General features: G+C 44.7%; 1 protein-coding gene across 2 annotated transcripts in view; it reads left to right on the plus strand.

Moving 5' to 3' along the window:
* The window catches only part of UBE2D2 (ubiquitin conjugating enzyme E2 D2), a 29,443-nt gene that overhangs the window by 4,419 nt on the left and 5,635 nt on the right, over nucleotides 1-19,389 (plus strand). Inside the window, exons 2-5 of one of the 2 annotated variants that reach the window (XM_082771663.1) lie at nucleotides 5,235-5,298; nucleotides 9,610-9,641; nucleotides 9,732-9,809; nucleotides 9,898-10,003. In XM_082771663.1, the coding sequence (XP_082627789.1) occupies nucleotides 5,235-5,298; nucleotides 9,610-9,641; nucleotides 9,732-9,809; nucleotides 9,898-10,003 (280 nt within the window). Of the gene's footprint in view, nucleotides 1-5,234; nucleotides 5,299-8,940; nucleotides 8,966-9,609; nucleotides 9,642-9,731; nucleotides 9,810-9,897; nucleotides 10,004-19,389 lie in introns of those variants that run through there. The other variant, XM_082771664.1, reaches the window with a different exon arrangement.

Here is a 19,389-nt window from a genome sequence, read left to right on the forward strand (position 1 = left end):
GCGAAGTGGTTCAAAGTTACTTTTTGGTTAGATAAGTCCCCATTTCACAGCACAGTCCTGGGCTGCCTGTCACAGAAGGATTCAGGGGCTTCCGGCGAAGAATCTCGCTGAAGTCAGATTAAAAGCTTATTTTACTGTCAGCTTGCTGCTGTAAGTGAAAGCAAGGCTTATAATCAAACTAATGATGTGGTCTCTGAGTAAATGAGAGTTTTTGAAAACAGCTCAAACTGGAGTAAAGGGGAAGGACCGGGGAGCACAAGCCATAAGGGCTTTGGTTAATCTTTGACTGCTTGTGGTCATTTCTAACGCGTTGGAGTGTATCTGGGGAATTGTACCCCATGTTAAGGCTTATTACAATTTCTGGAACTAACTGCAACGGGACAGTGGTTTTCTTCTCCCTTGGATGGCTTCTTGGTGTCGCTGGTTCTGTTGGTTATTCTTCCTGGAGACTCTATCAGCAGTAGCTTCAAATCCTTTAAACCAGTCTCATCTTTGGACCGGAGTTTCTTTGGCCAAGCACACAGCGGATGAGGGTCCAGGGAGCGTGGGGCTCGCTGTCTGGAGCAGTGAATCAGAATGCCTGTAGCAAATGTCTCTGGAGTTTAAAATGAAAACTTGAAACCAGTGTGGGGTTAAACTCGAAGACCAAAACTGAAACGTTTTCTGTTTTGATAGCTTGTTGAAAAACTTGGTGTGCTGTTCGTGGAGTCCTTGGTCAAGCTGCAGCTGAAATGCAGCACACCAGCTGCTGGGAGATGGACTAACAGCAGGAGGGGGCAGCAGCGACTCCGGGGATCTGAGGGGGACTTGTGGCACTGCTTTCCAGTGTGTCCTGAGTCCTTGTTGGCAGCTGATGCTCTTCAGCAGCACAGCAAGGGAGTGTGGCCAAAACGTGCTGCATCTTCTCTAAAATACACTCCTGGAACCCCGAAGTGGGGTTACGCTTTTGGGGAACTTAAAATGAGCTGCGTGAATGTCAGTGAGTTTTGTAGCTTTATTAGGATTCCTGGTTCGCAGATACAGTTCATACGACTTGGCCTTTGGGAAAGTTACCTCGAGCCTTGCTTTGCGTTGCACCGTGCCTCCAATTCCTCCCCCTTGCCAAGGAAGTAATTAATACTTTTAAGATGGATCACGGTAATGGCAGGATCCTCAGCAATGGGCCTGGCTCCCAGGGCCCTCTCCTGAAGGGAGATGCGAGGTCTGTGAGCTCGCTTCGCTCTTAGAGAGGCAGCCTCCTGGGAGCTGGAAACCTCCACTGAAACTTCATCTAAAGGCTGCCTCATTCCTTGCTTTTAAGTTCCCAAAGCAAAACCTTCTGCGTGAGCTTAAGGACAAGACAATGCTTTGACTGGTAAGCAGCTCCAGCTTTCTTCAGATGCAGGTTTAAAATGAGTGCTGTCAAGGTCAGGCTTGATCCCTGCCTAAAAAGCCTTCCTGGGTTACTGGGAAGCAGACCAGGCCTCGCAGCGTGGGGTCTGCTGTGTGGTAATGATTGGCCTGGAGATGATACCAGGCCAACTGGATCCTACGTGTGTTAAGAGTTGGTTTTACCTGGGCTCCAGGGTTGTCTGTGCTGAGTTAAGCCAGCCGTTCCTCAGTCTCCTCTGGTAACACCTAGAAACAAAGCCTTCATAGGCCTGGTGCTAGCAGCAGCTCGGGAACAGCCCAAAAAACTTCGGAAAGGCAGAGGAACCTCAGGGCTGGGTGCAGAAGCGTGGCGGTACGGTGCGGCAGTGCACGCCTGCCACTTGTATGTGTGTGAGTGCAGCTGGGTGCAGCTCCTGTTCTTACACCTGGCTCTGAATGTTGGGTTAGTGATCAGTGGAAGCCGGCTGGTGAGCAGGCAGCTGGGGAGAACGGCGTGTTAAAGGGGGCAGGGACAGGCCCACACGGACATCGGGAGGCTCAGCAAGGCCAAGGGTGAGGTGCTGCTCCTGGACTGGGGCAGCCTCAGCCGCAGGTGGCTGGAGAGTGGCCCTGCAGGGACGGGCTTGGGGATCCCACTGGGTGGAAAACTGGGTGTGGGTCAGGAGTGGGTGCTCGAGGCCTGGAAAGCTGCCTGTGTGCTGGGCTGCATCAACAGCAGGGAGAGGACGGGGACTGTTCTGCTCTGCTCCTCTCCTCAGCTCCCGCAGCATGAGGGGTGGTTTTAAACTACAGGAGGGTAGGTTTAGATTAGATCCAAGGAGGAAATTCTTTGCTCTGAGGATGATGAGGCACTGGCACAGGCTGCCCAGAGAAGCTGTGGATGCCCCATCCCTGGAGGTGCTCAGGGCCAGGCTGGATGGGGTTTGAGCAGCCTGGGCTGGGGGAGGTGTCCCTGCTCATGGCAAGGGGTTTAGAGCTGGATTTTCTTTAAGGTCCCTTCCAACCCAAACCATTCTAACCTCCTCGGTGTTGAGAGGCATCTGGCTATATGATCTGTGAAGCTTGTCTGAGTTTGTAGGGTGGAATATGAAGTGCTGCTTTAGGTGAAAGCTGCATCACTGATGCAAACGGTAGGAGTAGTCACCGTGAGCTTCCTGTTCCCAGCGTGGTGCTGTACAAAGCTTCAAAACCCAAAGTATTCCTTCTACCTGGAACTGCAGGTCGAGGTGAAAGAGGTGGCATTTTGGTGAGAAAGAAGGCTACTGCTAACTGAACTTTGTGTTCTGCATCACTTGTGAGACTTTCCTTCAGTGGTGGCACGTGAGGTGTGCTGTTACACCGCTGTGTTGGGGTGGTGCTGCTGGTGTAGGGTGTGGGGTGGGCATCAGAGCACTGCTGCCTGGTGAATTCCACCAGCCAGCAGGTGGACGCTCAAGCTCCAGCTTCTGCAGCTTTTTCCCCTGCCCCGGAGGGGAAAGTGTGTGCTAGGCTCTGAAACATAATCACTGGTGGACTGATCCTGCATGACAGACGTGCACTCCTGCAGTGCTATTTCTTCTAAACGTGGTATTGTTGCGTTGTATTTATGCATGAAATGGGAGTGAAGAGGATGAAGACCAGTGTGGAGAGGATCAGGAGTTTTCTGATGGAGGTGTTTGGAGTTCTGAGTAGTAGAGCACTGAGTTGTCTTCTATGGGAGATGAGAGTTGAGAGCATTGGGAAGAGGGCTGTACTCTGCAGGCAGTGCAGTGTAGGTGTATTCCTGTCTTCTAAGTTCCTCTGCCCGTACTGCTGAACTTGTGCATGCAGAGAGCCACTTCCCTCTGGTAGCAGTGATGAGACTGATGAGTGTGTGTGCCCTGTATGTGCCCAGGGAGGTGTCAAGCTGTAACTGGCTGCCCAGAGTGACTGCTTAATAATGTTGAAGCAGAGCACAGCACAGCTCACTGTTCTGAGGGGCACTGCATTTTTAAGACCACTTCTACCTGCAATAGTTTGTTGTCCTGCACGCAGTTCTGTAGGAGGAATGGGGTTCTGTGCCTTGTGGTGGTGCTCAGCATCTGCAGTGCCCCGGACTTCAGACAGGTGCACAGCGGGTGGTGTGAAGCATGGTGATGGGGAACGAGTGCCTTGCTGATGCTCACAGGAAGCAAGGAGGGAACCCTCACCGGACTAAAACTGGTTGCTCCAAGCTGACTTGTGTGACTGGCAGCTTGGAAGAGGAAAGCCCTTCAGCAGCTGGTGTTTGGAGACGCTCTGCACCTTCAGGAGTGGAGCAGCTCAGTGTCTTTTCCTGTGCAAGTCCACGTGGAGCCATGAGATGAGAGGCAACCTTTGCTTAGGTCAGTTGTCTGTGGTGTCAGGTCAGGAGGCTTTCAGCTGGGCTGTTTGTAACCTGGGAGACACAGAAAACCAAACTCATGTTCTTTACAGCAGCTGCAATGTGTGAAGCTTTGCATCTCGGCTGTGAGACTTCTGGAGGCTCGCACACTGAGCGGAAGATCCCAGAGGTTCACTTGTTTGGTGAAAGGCAACTTTCTCCTCTCATAGCAAAAGATTTGATTAGTGGTGGACTCCAAGTTCAGGGGCAACAGGAGCTGGAACTCCAGGACATCATCAGTTTGATACTCAGAGCCAGTCTAAGTCCTTTTTCTGCAATTGGTTTGCCTTGATCAGTGTCCTTAAGAGTTTTGTCTGTCAAGAGATTCAGGTAGGTAGCTACCTGAGTGCACGGTGGAGAAGTGATGCAGACTGCTGGTCTGCAGGCTGTGAGGTGAAAAGCTGAGTGCACAGCAGGCCAGGGATAGCACGGGAGTGTTTCCTGAATGCTGGGTTTAGTTCCCATAATAGTTGTCTGGTGCTTATTTTTAGCTTTTTACACTGAAGTTTGTTTTTGTGCTGGCTAGCAGGCTCAGGACCATCATGCTGCCCTTTCACAGTCCCAGGGATCAAGTTAGTGGCTGAGGTGGAAACAGGCAAGTTTGATTTCAGGGTTTTACTCTACTTCTACTTGCTGCTACATGTCTACTTCCTGAGCAGCTTGCTCGTGTGAGTTACTGGTGGCAGCATGGACTCTCTGATCTCAGCTGAAATTTGGCTTTTAGCTGAAGTTTGGTATAGTTCAGAACAGAGGCATTTCACTTGTTCCGCACAGCCAGAGATTGAGACTCACGATAGTTAAATCTTACTCTGAAGAAATCCTGACATGGGCACATAAAAAAATGTGCATTTCCATTCATAGACTAAAGCTGGTTACCAGAGGTCGTGTTTTATTGTTTAACCACCCCTATCCGCTGGTGTGTGGACTTTGAGGTGAAACAACCAGGTTGTTCAAGTTTTGTATGCTGCAAAAGCTACTTTAGGCTTGAAAAGGTAAACTAGATCACTAGAGCTGGATCAGCTTGGGAGCTGTTACAGTATAAGCCCTAAAATAGGGCTGGTACTGAGAGTTACTGGGTTGGAGCCACCTCGTCTCTGACCTAGACACAGTGGAAAACATTATTCCTTGGTAATGTTTAGGGTTTCTTATGCTTTCTTCTCAATGAAGACAAAGCCAACCTGATAAGCCACGTGATTTAATAAGCATTACTGTGACTGTGAGTGTGTGGAAACCTAGGAGAGGTGATGGGTGCATGTGCCAGGTATTTTATTTTAAATAAAATTGGCTATCTGGGCCACTGGCTCTGAGTTCAGTGAGGTTACCACTCCTGTTGTCTCAGAAAACTCAGTGATGTGAGCATCATGTTCATGAGCAGGACTCTGTGAAGAGCATGACTGATAGCCAGAGTGCTACTAGCAGCTTGTTTTAGCCATAACATGATTGCTTTTGAAATTAAATGAAACAAACTGTTCCTGTTTTTTAGGAGTTGAATGATCTGGCACGTGATCCTCCAGCACAGTGTTCAGCAGGGCCGGTTGGTGATGACAGTAAGTATGCTGCTGTTTGGCGAACACTCGCAGTCTCTACCTTTTTTTTGCTTTTTCTTCTAAAGCAGGTTGTCTAAAGCAAGGAGAACTTGTCTGTGTTCTTGGTTTGAGTACTGAAGGCTACTCCGTGTACTGATCTCCCATTTGTTGCTGTTTTGTAATGCCTTGTGAATCGCTGGAGGTCTGTGGCTTCTGTTGGATTGGGCAGCTCTGGGTACTTAAGACATGAAGCTGTTTGCCTTCCAAAGTAACTGTGCTGGCATCTTCACCCTGCGTGCTGCCTGCAAAAGGTGGAGAACTTCAGTTGCCGTCTGGCCAAACCAGCAAGCAGCCTCATACAGCTATCTGGACTTGTTTGGTACCTAAATTATATCTGGTGTAGTCACGTGGGCCTGTGGAAGTGCAGAATCTGCTCCTAATGGTGGGACATCAGGTTCGGAGTTAACAGTATCTTACATGGGAGTTAAAGTAACCGCTGCCTTTCTAGAGAGGGTAGCACACAGTCCTTGAAGGTAACAAGGTAAAATGTGAATGGAAGGAAAACTGATTGGTGAGTTACAGCTTGGATCATGAGGTATTGTTAGATGGGAAAAGCTGCTTGTTCTTTAATTGTTTTGTGCTGTTAAAGAGTGCAACAAAGTGTAAGAAATGAAAAACAAGTTTGGCTCCTCATTTTTAGGCAGGACTTTGCTCAATCTGGTGTGCTACTTCAGGACTTCTGGATAAGCAGAACCAGAATGTACAAACCCTGCTGCAGTGACAGTTTTTGCCACTGGATTTGGATGTAGGTGTTTAGGCTTATGATGAGAGGTAGAGTCTCATCAGGTACAGGTAGAGCATTCTTAAATCACACAGTACTGCTATGTTTAAAACCTTCATTGGAATCAGTTGGCTCTGCCAGGTTCCCTATAGGGGACAGCATACCGGAGGGGACAGTCTAGGACTTCTTTGGCCCATGTGTCAGCCGGTCATCTTCCCTGTGCTAGGTTGGTCTCTTGGCGTGTCATCTGGACATCTTTTTTCTGTCCTCTTTGAAGCCCAGAGAGCTGTGTGAAAGCAGAAGACAGTCAGTGTTTGAAATCCGACTCTGTGTTTTTGTTCGTAGTGAGGTCTCCTCTTATCTTGCTTGTGGGATTTTACTAGAGGAAGGCAAGCTCTGTCATGTGACTTGGGGTAAGGTTATGTATAAAAACTCCTCTTGTAGTTCCCAGTGATATTCCCCAGTCTGCTTTGGATAGCTGTGAATGAGGTAGCCTAAGTGTTGGCCCCTACTGCACAGTGTTTTTTTGTAAGAGGCCTTTGCTTCTAAACTGGAGTGGTTTCACAAGTTGCTCAGGCTTCTCTATGTTAACTAGGGCTTCTGTACTTTATGGTAAGCTCCTTTTTTATAGCAGCATTAAGCTCTTGGTCATAACTTGGGCAGACAAGATTAATAGGCTGTCTGATTACAGGAACACTTCCATAAATTCACTTTTTGCTTTATGACTTTACCGTAGGCCCTGGGGTGAATTCAGGTACTTACTTGCATTATGAATTAGATGCCTGATTGTTTAATGCATGGAATGCCTGAGATGAGGAAAGGTGCTCCTGCTTTCCTGTAGCAGTTCTGCCATGTCCAAAAGGCTACATAGGAACACTTCAGTGGGCATCCCAGTGGAAACTGTGTTCAAGTGGCATTCCACTGCAACACACTATCTCTGCATGGCTGCTGTTCAGCATAGCATCCAAGCTCAGGGAGCATTTAAGTAGGGAACCACAGTCTGTGTTCTGGGAACTCTAAGCTTAGGTGTTCTTTTTAAAGAAACATTAGCTGCTAGAAACTTTTATTCATATAGAAGTCTAAGACTAGGTTTAAAAAAAAAAAAAGGAATGCTAAACAGTAACATCTCCACTGATTTTAGTGTTTTCATTCTTGAATGAATACTGCATTTTGTTTTGAGGGTTTTTAGCAATACTATCAAACTTTGAGTTACTCCATAGCTTTCCTGTTGTTGAAGTGGTATTTCAAAGAAACTTGGAGTTGCCTGGAAGGGCAGTTACTGAGATGTAGGGGCCAGTTTGAGGGTTTTTTTCCCATAAACCTCCAAGCTTGATTTGTGCCATCATAATCATTTTGTTGTTTCCAAAGTTTATCAAAAGCTCTTCAGACTGTCTGGAGGAGGTGGTAACATAATGTTTATGATCGAAAGCTTCTTTAAACCTTTCTGTATTTGGCAGTAATGCTCAGTTCTCTTCATGGTGCCTTTCTGATAGACCTCTGAAGGCCTCTCACTGTTGAGAGCTAACCCTTTGGATGTGCATAACTGAAAAGCAGTGACAGCAACGGACATGTGCCTTCTCTGATAGTGATCCCCATGTTCTAGGTCTGCCTTGGGTTGCCCTGTTAGAGTGATGTTTCTCAGGGTTCAGACTTGTGCTGTGCTTTCAAAGCAGTGTTTATGGCTAGGCCAGCTGATACAAACTGTCCCCATGTGTCAGCAGCTCATCATAAACTCTGGAAGAGAAAAAGCTGCTTCTACCTCCTTAACTGTTAGGACAGTCTTCTTTCTCTTGGTGAGGTAGCTTTTGTCCTCTTACCTCACATCCAGCTTCTGTTCTAGGAATCTGGTTGGCATTATATTACCAAGTACTCTGAATGGTTTAGTTTACTTCCATCCAAACACGTACCTGTGCTTAGCTACTGAAAGTCAGCAATGCTAGGAGTCAGTGTAAAAGCATTTTTTCTGTATTCTCTTGGGTTCAAGATGACTGGTTATATCAGCTTATGTTTTCAGTGTGCGGAGGCATTCAGGTTAACATCCAGTGTTACATGTACGTGTGTATTGCAGTACGGTTGTAGTGAATCTTAACCATTGCTTACAGATGCATGTGAAATTCTTGATTTCTTTCATAAGCTGTACTGCTCCTCACTGGCTTTTTGCCACCCCTCTGTCCTCTTGTTACATGTTTCTCCCAGTCCAGGTACAGGTGATATGGGCTTGCTGTGAGCCTTTTAAAATGGGTGAACATCACATTTGGACTCATGAGGCATTATCTTGAGCTTCTGACTCTACACTGAATCTCTTTCCATGCTAGTTGGTGTTACCAGTGGTAATACCCTTTGTTACAAAACCTGCTGCTTGAATCAACTGCATTTGTACTTCAGGCTTGGCAGGGCTGTTTCTGCTCTGCTTCCTTCTGTTCTTCCTATGAGATCATATCCAGTGGTATTGTCTGTACAGCGTGTAATTAAAAACTGCTCATGCTAGAGGAGAACATGAAGTGTCACTGTGGGTCAAAGCTACGTTTTGGCCTAGGTAGTCATGAAAGCTGTTGACACCAGTTGAAAGTTCAGTTCACAGCCACAGATGGCTTCAGCTTCTGCACCTAAAAGACTTGCCTTGTAACAGCTGGAGTTTCATGTACAGCTCCTGACTTTTAAAGATCTGATGTAGTGATCTCCGTGCAGAGGGAAGTTTCCCATAGTACAAATTTGTTAAGCTGGTGTGTTGCAAACAGGCTAGCGTTAGAGCCTTAGGAGAAAGCAGGACCCATGAGGCACATATTAGGAAATTGTTGTACAGATTAACAGCATTGATTGTTTCCTTATGTTCTGCAGCATAAAGACGTTCTTCACAAGTCTTCTGTATTACCAGATTAAGATGTTCTCTTGGACAGATGCATATGAGTGAGACTCAATTTTTTTTCCGTTTAACCTAAAGTATACTAGCATATTACAGCCTCAAGTATTTAGCAGACTACTTCTTGTAAGACTGTTACTGCTTTCTGCTGTTGCAATGAAACTTTCAGGTTTCTGTGGAAGATGAATATTCATCAAGATACTGCTGCCCGTAGGTTACTTCTTTACATGTGGTATATACAAAGCTTAGGCTTACCCTTTGTTCAACTAACAAGCAGTGCAGGAAAGATCCTGTTGAAGAAACGGATGGGCTTATTCTGCACGTTTGCTGTAGCTCAGTCTGAAAAAGGGTATTGCAGTTGTTGGAGACTAGGCTTTGAGTCAGATGATGGTAGAACTTCCTGGGAAACTATGAAATTGAATGCACAAATTTGGGTCTGAAGCATTGAATATAACTGGATTTTTATTGTAACAGGACTTATTGTAGGGTGTAACTGTGTGCCTCCACAACAAAGTGTATATGAAGTGCTGAGTACTTCACTCTGTCTCTGTTCAGCTCTTTGGCTTGTTTCCCTGCAGCTTTTTGGAAGGTTTTGTTTTTAAAATAGGCTTTTCTGTACTGCTTTGTCTTGACATAAGTAGCTCATTATCTGAGCTTCTCCAAACTGAAGTAAATCTCTCTCTTTTTTCAGTGTTCCATTGGCAAGCTACAATAATGGGACCAGTAAGTATGAGTGCATTGATGTTTGTAGTTTTTATGACCAATCGTCTTACAAAAACTTCTCAAACTGCAATGATTCTTTTTCATTAACAGAATGACAGTCCCTATCAAGGTGGAGTATTTTTCTTGACAATTCACTTCCCAACAGATTATCCCTTCAAACCACCTAAGGTGAGTGGCTTGTATCATACATCTGTTCATTACCATGTGGTGTAATGTACATTTGTGAGCCTACACTGAAATTTTCCTTCTTCTGCAGGTTGCATTTACAACAAGAATCTATCATCCAAATATTAACAGTAATGGCAGCATTTGTCTTGATATTCTACGATCACAGTGGTCCCCAGCACTAACTATTTCAAAAGGTACCTACAATGCTCACTTAATATTTCTCTGCTCAAGTGAATGACTTATTTAGATTTAGAATGTGAAAGTGCTGTGTTCTTACTATTAACTGCTTCTGTGGTCACAACTTCAGTCGTGTGGTCCCGTGTCCAGCATGTAACAGCTTCTTCACAAGTGGATGCTCTGTCCATCCAATTTCTCTGACCACAGGGAGACTGTTTAGTTTTGCTAGTAGATCAGATAAATCTTTCTGCTTTAAGTGCTTAGTCTTGCAGCTCTCCTCAGGAGATTGTACTTTAGGCTAAACACTTGAACTATTTAAAAAAAAAAAAAAAAAAATAGTACATGACAAAGGAAGGCTTTGAAAATGCAAACCAAGTTAGATATATAAGAAAACAGCTGTGGCCTTTAAAGGCTAACAAAAACATGTAGTTCTTATCTCCAACTACATGTGATGTTCCCAGGCGTTTTCTAGTTCAAACAGATGACTCTTGTTGCCTCTCTTGCATATCATAACTGTCTGCCTTTTACTGAACTCACGAAAATTCCTACCTTCTCTGTGCAGCTAAAGACATCTGCATTTGTAGAAAGAGATGAAAAGGCAAAACAGTATTTTGTCTGTTGCCAGAAGTGAATCTGCTAGTGCATGAAGCTGAAAGTCCTCACTGTGAGTTGAAAACTGAAGGAATGGTGTCAGTAAAGGGCAAATGACTGCCAGGTTGCCACAGCTTTCCTTATGAATGCTTTTAGTCAAGTACTAGCTACTGTTAGAAGTACTAAGTTAGCATTAAGTACTAACATTCAGGGACTTAATCAAAACATAACAGCTGGTTATGCTAGAATTCTACAGTTGCAGAGCATGTAATGTGGCCTGGTCTGTTATCTGCCTTTGTCATAGGGATTCTGAAGCGAGCATATGCAATGGGGATGATAAATAGCATGTGTGGAGATACTGGGGAAAAATACTAGAATTATGACAGAAAGATGGGGCAATGTTCTAGAGGCTAGTTGAGGGCATCTGTGGACTTCGTGTTAGTGGCTGTCAGAGCTTTAATCACTCATGAAATAGTTTATAACATGGAATTAATTTTGAAACCTAAATACACTTGCAGTATGCTTCTAATTTCTCCCCAGCTCCATTTGTTCTGCTCTGCCTTGAACTGCTTTCCCTTACCCTCTTAAAACTGCATCCTCGTGGCTTAACTAAAATAAGCCATGGGATCAGTGTGGCCATCCTTTGTTACCTAGTCCCTTCTATCACCATCTCCTCTCCTAGAGTATGCTTCCTGAGATTAGGTGCGTTTACTACGCTTGTCACTCACTGCAAAAGAGTTCATATGAACACACAAACTCCTTCATATAGCACAAAATGCATACAGATATAACCGGTGAGAAAAGTCCTATCAGAGTTCCCTTGGTGGTCATTTTATGGAGGAGTTGAAGGCCAAAAATAATCCTGATGTATGGACTTCAAAGAAATTAAGAATCCTTCTGTCAGAAATAGCAGAGATGTCTTGTCAGAAGGCAGAATAACTTAAGGGGCAAGAGTTGACACGATGAAGCATTCTTGCCTTGAACAAGTACAAATAAATTCCATACAGGCAACTTCTGCTTTCTGGGGTGGATAATCTTGTTTATGGTCAGGCTAGAAGAGTGCCTTTTACAGACTTTGGGGCTATTGTAGCTCTCTGGTAACTTCTTGGGTAGCAGAGTAAATTCTTTTGCTGGTAGGAAAAGCTGTTGGGTTAGGTAACTTAAGTGGATAACAGGACTTAAGACATCAGTTATTCAGCATGAAGCTTCTGTCCCTTCAAAAGCAACAATGGTGGGCATGGGGGAAGGTGTGCTTTCTCTACTGATACAGAACTCAGGAAAGATTAGAAGCAGTTCTAGGAAATAGCTTGTCAGGTGCAGCTTCTTCCTTCTGGGGCATCCGGTAGATCATCAGCAGTTTGTGAACTAGATGCTGCAATTAGTATGTAGTAGCCCAGATTTTGTGCTGCTGCTCATGTTCCCTGCAAGGGGAAAATGCAGTGACTTCATTTTAACCTATAACGTCACTTTCTGGTGGAAATGCTGACAATCATGTCAGTCCTGCCTGAATAGGATATTGTAATTGGTAAAGGTATGGGTCTTGGCTCCTCACACTCTGGAGGATGGCAGGCTGTTACAGAGGGCAGTCCGAGCATCTGGTTTAGGAGCCTACATCTGCAAAGTAAAACAGTGCCAAAGCTCAGGCATTAGCTATCAGGACACCTCTACTTCAGACTGCAAAATAAACAAGGAAGTTTCTCTACCACTGTGGTAGTAGAACTAACTAGCATCCTGGTTTTGCATTCAGCCTTTGAGTGGTTACCATTCTGCCTTTGAGCGTTTTCTACTCCTAGACTGTGAAAATGGATCCTGAAGGATAGGGAGGACAACACTGAACATCTCATGAAATACAGTAACTTTCTTGTGTTAGTCATTTTGGAGTAAATGCTCATTGAAGAGTACTTATTGTAGGACATGTGAGGCATCTCAAAATGTAATCTTAAATACACCTTGGTGGCTACCTTAATGCCAAAGCTTAAGCAGAATGCATAGGCTTAAATTAAAAATGTTCTTCGTGATAATTGTGATAAGAATCCCTGCTGTCTGGAGCAGTGGAATCAAGTGTCTTCACTTGCTTTTAACTGTTATCAGCCATTTTTGGGGAAAAACACTACTTTCTCTTGAAAATGGCAAATAGTGTGCAAGAGTTGAGTGTTTAACTGAAGTACTTCAATAAAGGTCAGGCTAACTTAGGTCTCATTCTACTTTTCTCCACTGTGTATTAAGGGTTTTATAATTAATGCACCATGGAGCTTGTACTCAGTGCATTGGAAGATTGTCTAGCGAGTAACTTGTCTCATTCACTTGAGAATTTATCTTGTGCTGTTCAGACTCTTCCATGCCCAGTGCAGTGAGTTTTCTGTGGTGCTGCTCTTACAGATGTTTTAAAACTGATTTACTAAGACTTTGGGAATTCCCAACTACCCTGCAAACTAAATTAACTTTATCTTCAGAGTGCAGGTTTCAAAATGGGGAAGTTTCTGATCATCTTTTTTGGCTTTTGTCTATTACAATGCTTACCCAAATGACTGGCAGGGGAGCAGGACTTTGTCACGTAATGCTGATCTGTAACAATGTGCTGAGCTAGGGTTGTGTGGGAAACTTTTCTTAGCATTTCCAGCTCTCTTGCAATTCTACTGTATTTACTTTGGCAACTTCCCAGATGTTGCCCTTGCAGCAAAGAAGACTAATGGTGTCCTGGGATGCATTAGTCCACGCATTGCCTGCGGGTCGAGGGAGGTGATCCTTCTCCTCTGCTCAGCACTGGTGAGGCCATTCCCGGAGTGCTGGGTCCAGTTCTGGGCTCCCCAGTACAAGAGGGACATGGAGCTACTGGAGAGAGGCCAACAAGGGGCCATGAGGGTGATGAAGGGACTGGAACATCTCTTCCATGAGGAATGGCTGAGAGAGCAGGACCCTTCAGCCTGGAGAAGGGGAGGCTTGGGGGATTTTACCCAGTGTATGTGAAGGGAGGGTGCGAAGAGAAGAGCTAGGCCTTCCTCTGTGGTGTCCAGTGACAGGACAGGAGGCAATGGGTGCAAACTGCAACACAAGAGGCTCACTCTGGACATCAGGAAGCTGGTTTTTTTATTGATGGGGTGACCAAGCATTGGCACGGGTTGCCCGGAGATGTGGAGATGATCAGGAGTCATCTGGACATGGTCAGACCCCCTTGGCTTTGAGTGGCCCTCCCTGAGCAGGGGGTTAGACAGATGACCTTCAGAGGGGGGAGGCTGCTTGAGGGTCCCTGCAACCTCAGGCAATACACCAGGCAAAATTTATTTTTTCTTCTCAATAACCCATAAATTGCTGAACTGACTTACCAGGGATTTAAATTGCTTTGAAGCAAGAAGTTTAAACTGCTTGTATTTAAAGGTGTATTTCCTGTGAGGCTGGGTAAGATTGCTGAAAGTTTAAAATGGGATTGTGTAGATAAGAAATAGGGTTTAACTTCAGCAGGGTTGCTTTTGTTTTTCCAGGTGCATCTTGTCTTTTCCAGATGCATCTTGTCCATTCACAAGTAGAAGCCATTCATTCGGAAGCTACAATTTGAAGCTGTTTGACACTGTTCTCACTGGTAGAAGCTTACTGTTTGTCAGAGCTGATGTTAGGTTCAGAAAACTCTTAACTCAAAAGTTTTGAAGGGTCTGAAACTCAAATGTAGCAATTCTATAGGCAAAATCTTCCTGCAGGAGTTGGCTTTCTGACCACTTCGAGGCGACTATTTTGATTCAGTATTAACAGGATTTTCTAACCTCAGCAGACTTCATGTTCAGTTTCTGTCTATGAGAAAACATGAAGTGACATGTTCTAGGGCACTTGGCAATTTGATAAATTCTCAGCTATAATGAGACTAAAGTAATAAAAGAAAAATAAGAATATAAAGCTTAATTCTGTAATCTGCTTGATAGCACAGAGAAAGCTGGATGTTAGAAACACTGTCAGCAGTCAAATACTTCAATATCTTCCAAAATACACTCTCTGAGCTTTTTTTTTGCTTGTTCACTCACATTATCGTATGCTATTTGGCTGTCTGTGCTGTATGCAAGGATGGACATCGAGCTTCTGCTTTGATACCTGCAGTAGCCCTGTGAGCTCTGTCCACTCGAAGCATAGAGCATAAAGCTAAAAGCTGGATGTTCCTTAAAACCATCGCACGCGTGCCCTGTGCGTGTTCTTGGAAGAAAGCCCCTCAGTCTTCAGTGTCTTGATTCCCCAGACATAGCCCTTAGCAGCAGCAGAAAGCTTCCAACAGACCGAAGTAGTACGAACCTAGACATGGAGGTTTTTAGCTGTCAGGTTGGTGGTTAGGAAGGGAGGAACCTTAGCTAGTACGAGAAGTAGGATAGCTGGATTAAAGCCTCTGAAGTGGAGTTACAAATTCCTGAGCTGTGGTAGGTGTCCAAAGCTCAAACTTACGCTGGCAGAGGTTTCGTAATCCCCAGAGAAACAGGCTGAACTAAACCTGAGCTGATGAACTTTCTTAGTTGCATATTCAAAAACGTGCATTTGCCTACATGAGCCAGATTAAAAAGCAAAACACTCTGGCAGAGCCTGCGGGCTGTCCTCTAGAAGGATGGCAAATGGCAAATCGCTTTCTGTAGCGAGAACTTACTGGCAGAGTGTCTGTTACTCACCTGGAGCAGAGCAGGCAAGGATGGGCTCGTGATACTGGCATGGTGTACAACAGTTGCTACCTTCCTATTTTTATCTTACTGCTCCGTGTCACTATGCAAGCTTTTTGATTATACAGCAAGCTTAGGACAACTGTGTGACTTCAGTCAGGACTGGGAAATGGCTGTGTATCATCCTGCTGTCCTGGCAACCTGATGTACAAAGTAATTGTCATCACTTTCCCCGTACTTTAACAAACTTTGGTGCAGATTTGCTTACTTAGTTCCTTAGAAACGGACCTTACTTTAGTGGGAGAAGGCTGGCTTGGTCTGTTGAGGCCTTGTGCCCTGTGCAGGAGGCGACTACAGGAATAACTTCCCTTTTGAAAAGGCAGCCGGTCTGTTCTCAATCCAGTGATTTGTGTGTTCTTTGCTTTTAACATAGGAGTGAATCTTAACGGGTGTTGGTGGAGAGAGCTAAGGCTGTCACTGTTCAGTTTCTGATCTAAGCAGTGTTGGTGCCCAAGAAACATCTTACTCCTAGATAACTTCAGATTGACTTGGCTTTGTAGAGCAGTAATAGCACCAAACAGCTGTTGAATCAGAACACCAGTTAAGAAGCTTCTTTCAGGTAGCTCATTACCTTGGAGTCGGTACTTGCTTTTTAATCTCCTTTCTGTGATTCAGCTGGAGATTCCATTGCTCCTCACTTGCTGCTTCTCCATAAATGGTCTGTGGATATGTGCTTTCTGTAGCAAGTTTTATTTGTAATTCCAGTTAGCTTTTAGCTTAAGTAGTAGTAGTATAGAGGCTAGTACCCTATATTAAGGGAACAGCTGGAAGTAATGGTTATGAGACCTATTCTGGCTTGTTCACAATGTGAATGCTTTGAGTTCTGACTTTGGAAGATGACTTCTGTGCTGACACAGCGAAGACAATCATCAGCTGTTCTCAGTGATCTTTGGGAAGCCTGTGTCTTACAGGTCAGGTTTCGGGCTTCTGCATCAAAAGCATCTACACTTCCTGATTAACCAGGATCACTGTCTCAGTACAGAACGATAGGACAGAGCTGGTACTAGCCTTTTTCTAGTGCTGTGTCTAGAGAAACCAGAAGGTGTGGCTCTAGAGTCTCATGTTGTGCTCTAACAAGGCTTAAATAGAGGCTTTCGGTGGCGGCTTTACTGTTTTAGACCTTGCCATTGTCTCGAACGTTAACACGATGTGTGTAAAGGGTTGTACAGCTGCTTCTGATTCCTGACAACCACTGTCAGCAGCTGCTGCGTGCCCATGCAGAGGTGTGTCGTAACTGCATGATGCTCTTGATTATAAAAGTCATCCATGCCATCAACAGAAGTCAGCTTTGTATAAACTAATGGGTACCTCTGCCTTCCCTCTCCTCCTGAGGCTCTGGGGAAGACATCTTTTTGGCTGTGTAGCTACTCCCTCCAGCTGGAGCTGAGGGCCCATGGCTTGTAAAGGAGTCTGTCTACCTCTGTATTGTAGGAGCTCGATGTGTCTCTCAGAGTTGTGTGGGCCAGCAGCGTGTTCCAGTGGGCAGATGGTGGTTTTGTTTTCCATATTGCTCATTTGGCGAGTGCTGGAAGGATCTGTGGAGAGCCTGCGTGATGAATTCTGTCCTGACTAATGACTGAGCTGCTTCATGGCAGAAGAAGCGTAACCATGGAGTTTACATATGGGATTTGCATCTACCTGCAATTTCCATCTGAGGTTTGGCAGAGCAGGAAAGATAAAGTACTTAATGCAGACTGTTGTCGGTGATGCAAGAGCCCACTGCAGAAGCCTCCTGAGAAGATGAGGTGAATCTCCCAGCAGTAACCTGTAGCTAGGCTTGCTGACAAGCTGCAAGTGACAGGATTCTCTGCACATTGAAGCTGCCTTGAGAGACTACCCCTGAAGTTTGGAGCATTTTATACACTTTAGGGGAAGTCTTGCAGTGGAAACTTGGAATAGCATTGTGCAACATGATGTTGGTAGACCTCCGTTGGCCTCAAAGAGTGTTGAGTAAACAGTTGGCTTGAGATAATAAATTTTTATCAATGCTCTAGGTATAAGGAAGCTAAGACCATTAACATTTTATGTTAACAGTCTTTCTCCTTGATTAGTTCTGTTCTTCCCCTTCCTTATTTAGTTGTTGTGAAGTACTTGCTCCATGCTAGTTCATAGCAGTAAGAATCCCTCTGAAGGATAAGCTGTTTTCTGTTGTCTGCAGTACATAGGTGGGAGATGATAAATCCTGTATTATTCAGGGGGTCCAAACCCCTTAACTATCTTGTGTAGTTCTTCAACTTAATTCTGTTGTCACAAGACTTGTTTTTGTGAACATGTACTGTCTTGTGCTAATCTTGATGTTTACCAGTCAAATGACTACATAAACATCAAGGCTTTACTACAAAATTAATTGCAATAATACTCAGCTGCACTGCAGAAGGCGGTCTGCTGATTCTGTTGCAGTGTTATCTTAATTACTGTAATGCATCAAAGAACTTGTATATACACATAGCTGATGCTCTAAGGACTAAGGGTTATTTTCCTCTTCCCACTTGCGCTTGGGTCCTTAAATTTTGTGCAAAGTTTTTTTTTGTTTTTTTTTTTAGGGGTGTTAGTGGTGGTCTAGAGGCCACTTAACATTGATTGGTCTAAAGCATGTGCATTTGTGCCATGTTCTGATGGAAAACCTCAGAAAACTCTGAATGATTTTGTACAAATAGCTGGGTTCAGCAGGCTCTTAAAATTAAACCACTTTAATTCCAGTTAAAAAACTTCTGCTTGCTGAAGCTATACGGATCAAAGACTTGAAGTTGCAAGAAGCCAGGGCAAGCATAATGGACAATAGTTTTTAAGTCTTCGTTAATCAAAAGACAGCTGAATATGGCAGTGCAACTTGAAACTAAACGATCTAGACTATTTATTAAAGTTTTGGATTGAAACTTCGTATAATACAAATGAACTACTGCAGAATGAAATCCAGGAATTATTTTTGAAGTTAGTAAATTGCCAGAACTCACTGAAAGCACTTAGGTAGTGATTGAGTCCTAATAAAGGGCAACCTCCTCTAGTAAAGGGTATTAATGTTGTTTTTAATGGCCAGCAAGTAACTCATGCCAACAGTTCATAAGCAGAGAACTAAAGCTCCTAGACTTGGGACACTGATGAACTCTCCCTTTGCTTTCAGGAAAGGAAATGCCATTGAAGGCAGACTTGAGTCTTACCAAACAAAACTGCCCTAATGTGCAGCCCTGGGGGGATTGCTGTAGGTCTGAAGGTCACAAAGCAACACTCTGGTTTTCCCATGCTGACCAACAGCTGAACACCACCTTTGTGGCCTGGTGTGAGAGCAAGGTTGATGTGAGGTGTGGGTGAGGAGCTCCCACTCAGTACCATGGGTGTCGAGTGGGGGAGCATTAGGGTGGCTGGGGAAGGCAGGCAGAGTGGGCTGACCTGGCTTGTAGCTGGGCTCTGCTGGTGAGGGGTCAACCATCGTGTTCGAAAAAAGTGCTTGGCAATTAAAGGACTGGTAAAAGAAGACTTCATAGAATATCCTAAGTTAGAAGGGATGTGTAAGGAATGGAGTCCAACTACTGGCTCTATACAAGACTACCTGAAAATGAAACCATATTTCTGAGAGTGTTGTCCAGGTGCTTCTTGTGCTGTGACCAGTGCCATGGGGAGCCTGTTCCAGTGAGCCCTGCCTAGGGGAGGAGCAGGTAGAGTACTTGACCAGGAAACTGTGACTGGTTTTCCTCCTGCTTCTGTTAAAGGGAGGGGACAGGTGTTAGCTTTTTTTACTCATCCTACCACCTGAAGAAGCTTCAGTGACCAGTGGATTATCAGTGGAGTCTGACAAGTACAAAGAAATGGGCCACAGAAAAAGCTGGAGATACTGCCATGTTCAAGCTACACTGACCAGCAGCAGGTGGGTGTAAGGTGGTAGAGATCACTGTTTCTTAACACTAATGTGAGTCTTGCTCAGTATTCTTGGGGGAAAAACAAAGCTGAAACTGGTGGAAAACACTACAGGTAATAAACCTGCTGTGTATGTTACAGCATTGTCTGCCTTACCCTTCGGCCTTTGTTAAAGGAGAGCAAGCAGTTCAGGACTAGTGGTTTCTACACGCCTCCACCATGCAACTAAAATCTTTATGCTATGATGCTGTGTTCAGTGAGGTATTTGAATTAAT

This window comes from Aythya marila, assembly GCF_965140915.1.
Source record: "Aythya marila genome assembly, chromosome: 14".
NCBI lineage: Eukaryota > Metazoa > Chordata > Aves > Anseriformes > Anatidae > Aythya > Aythya marila.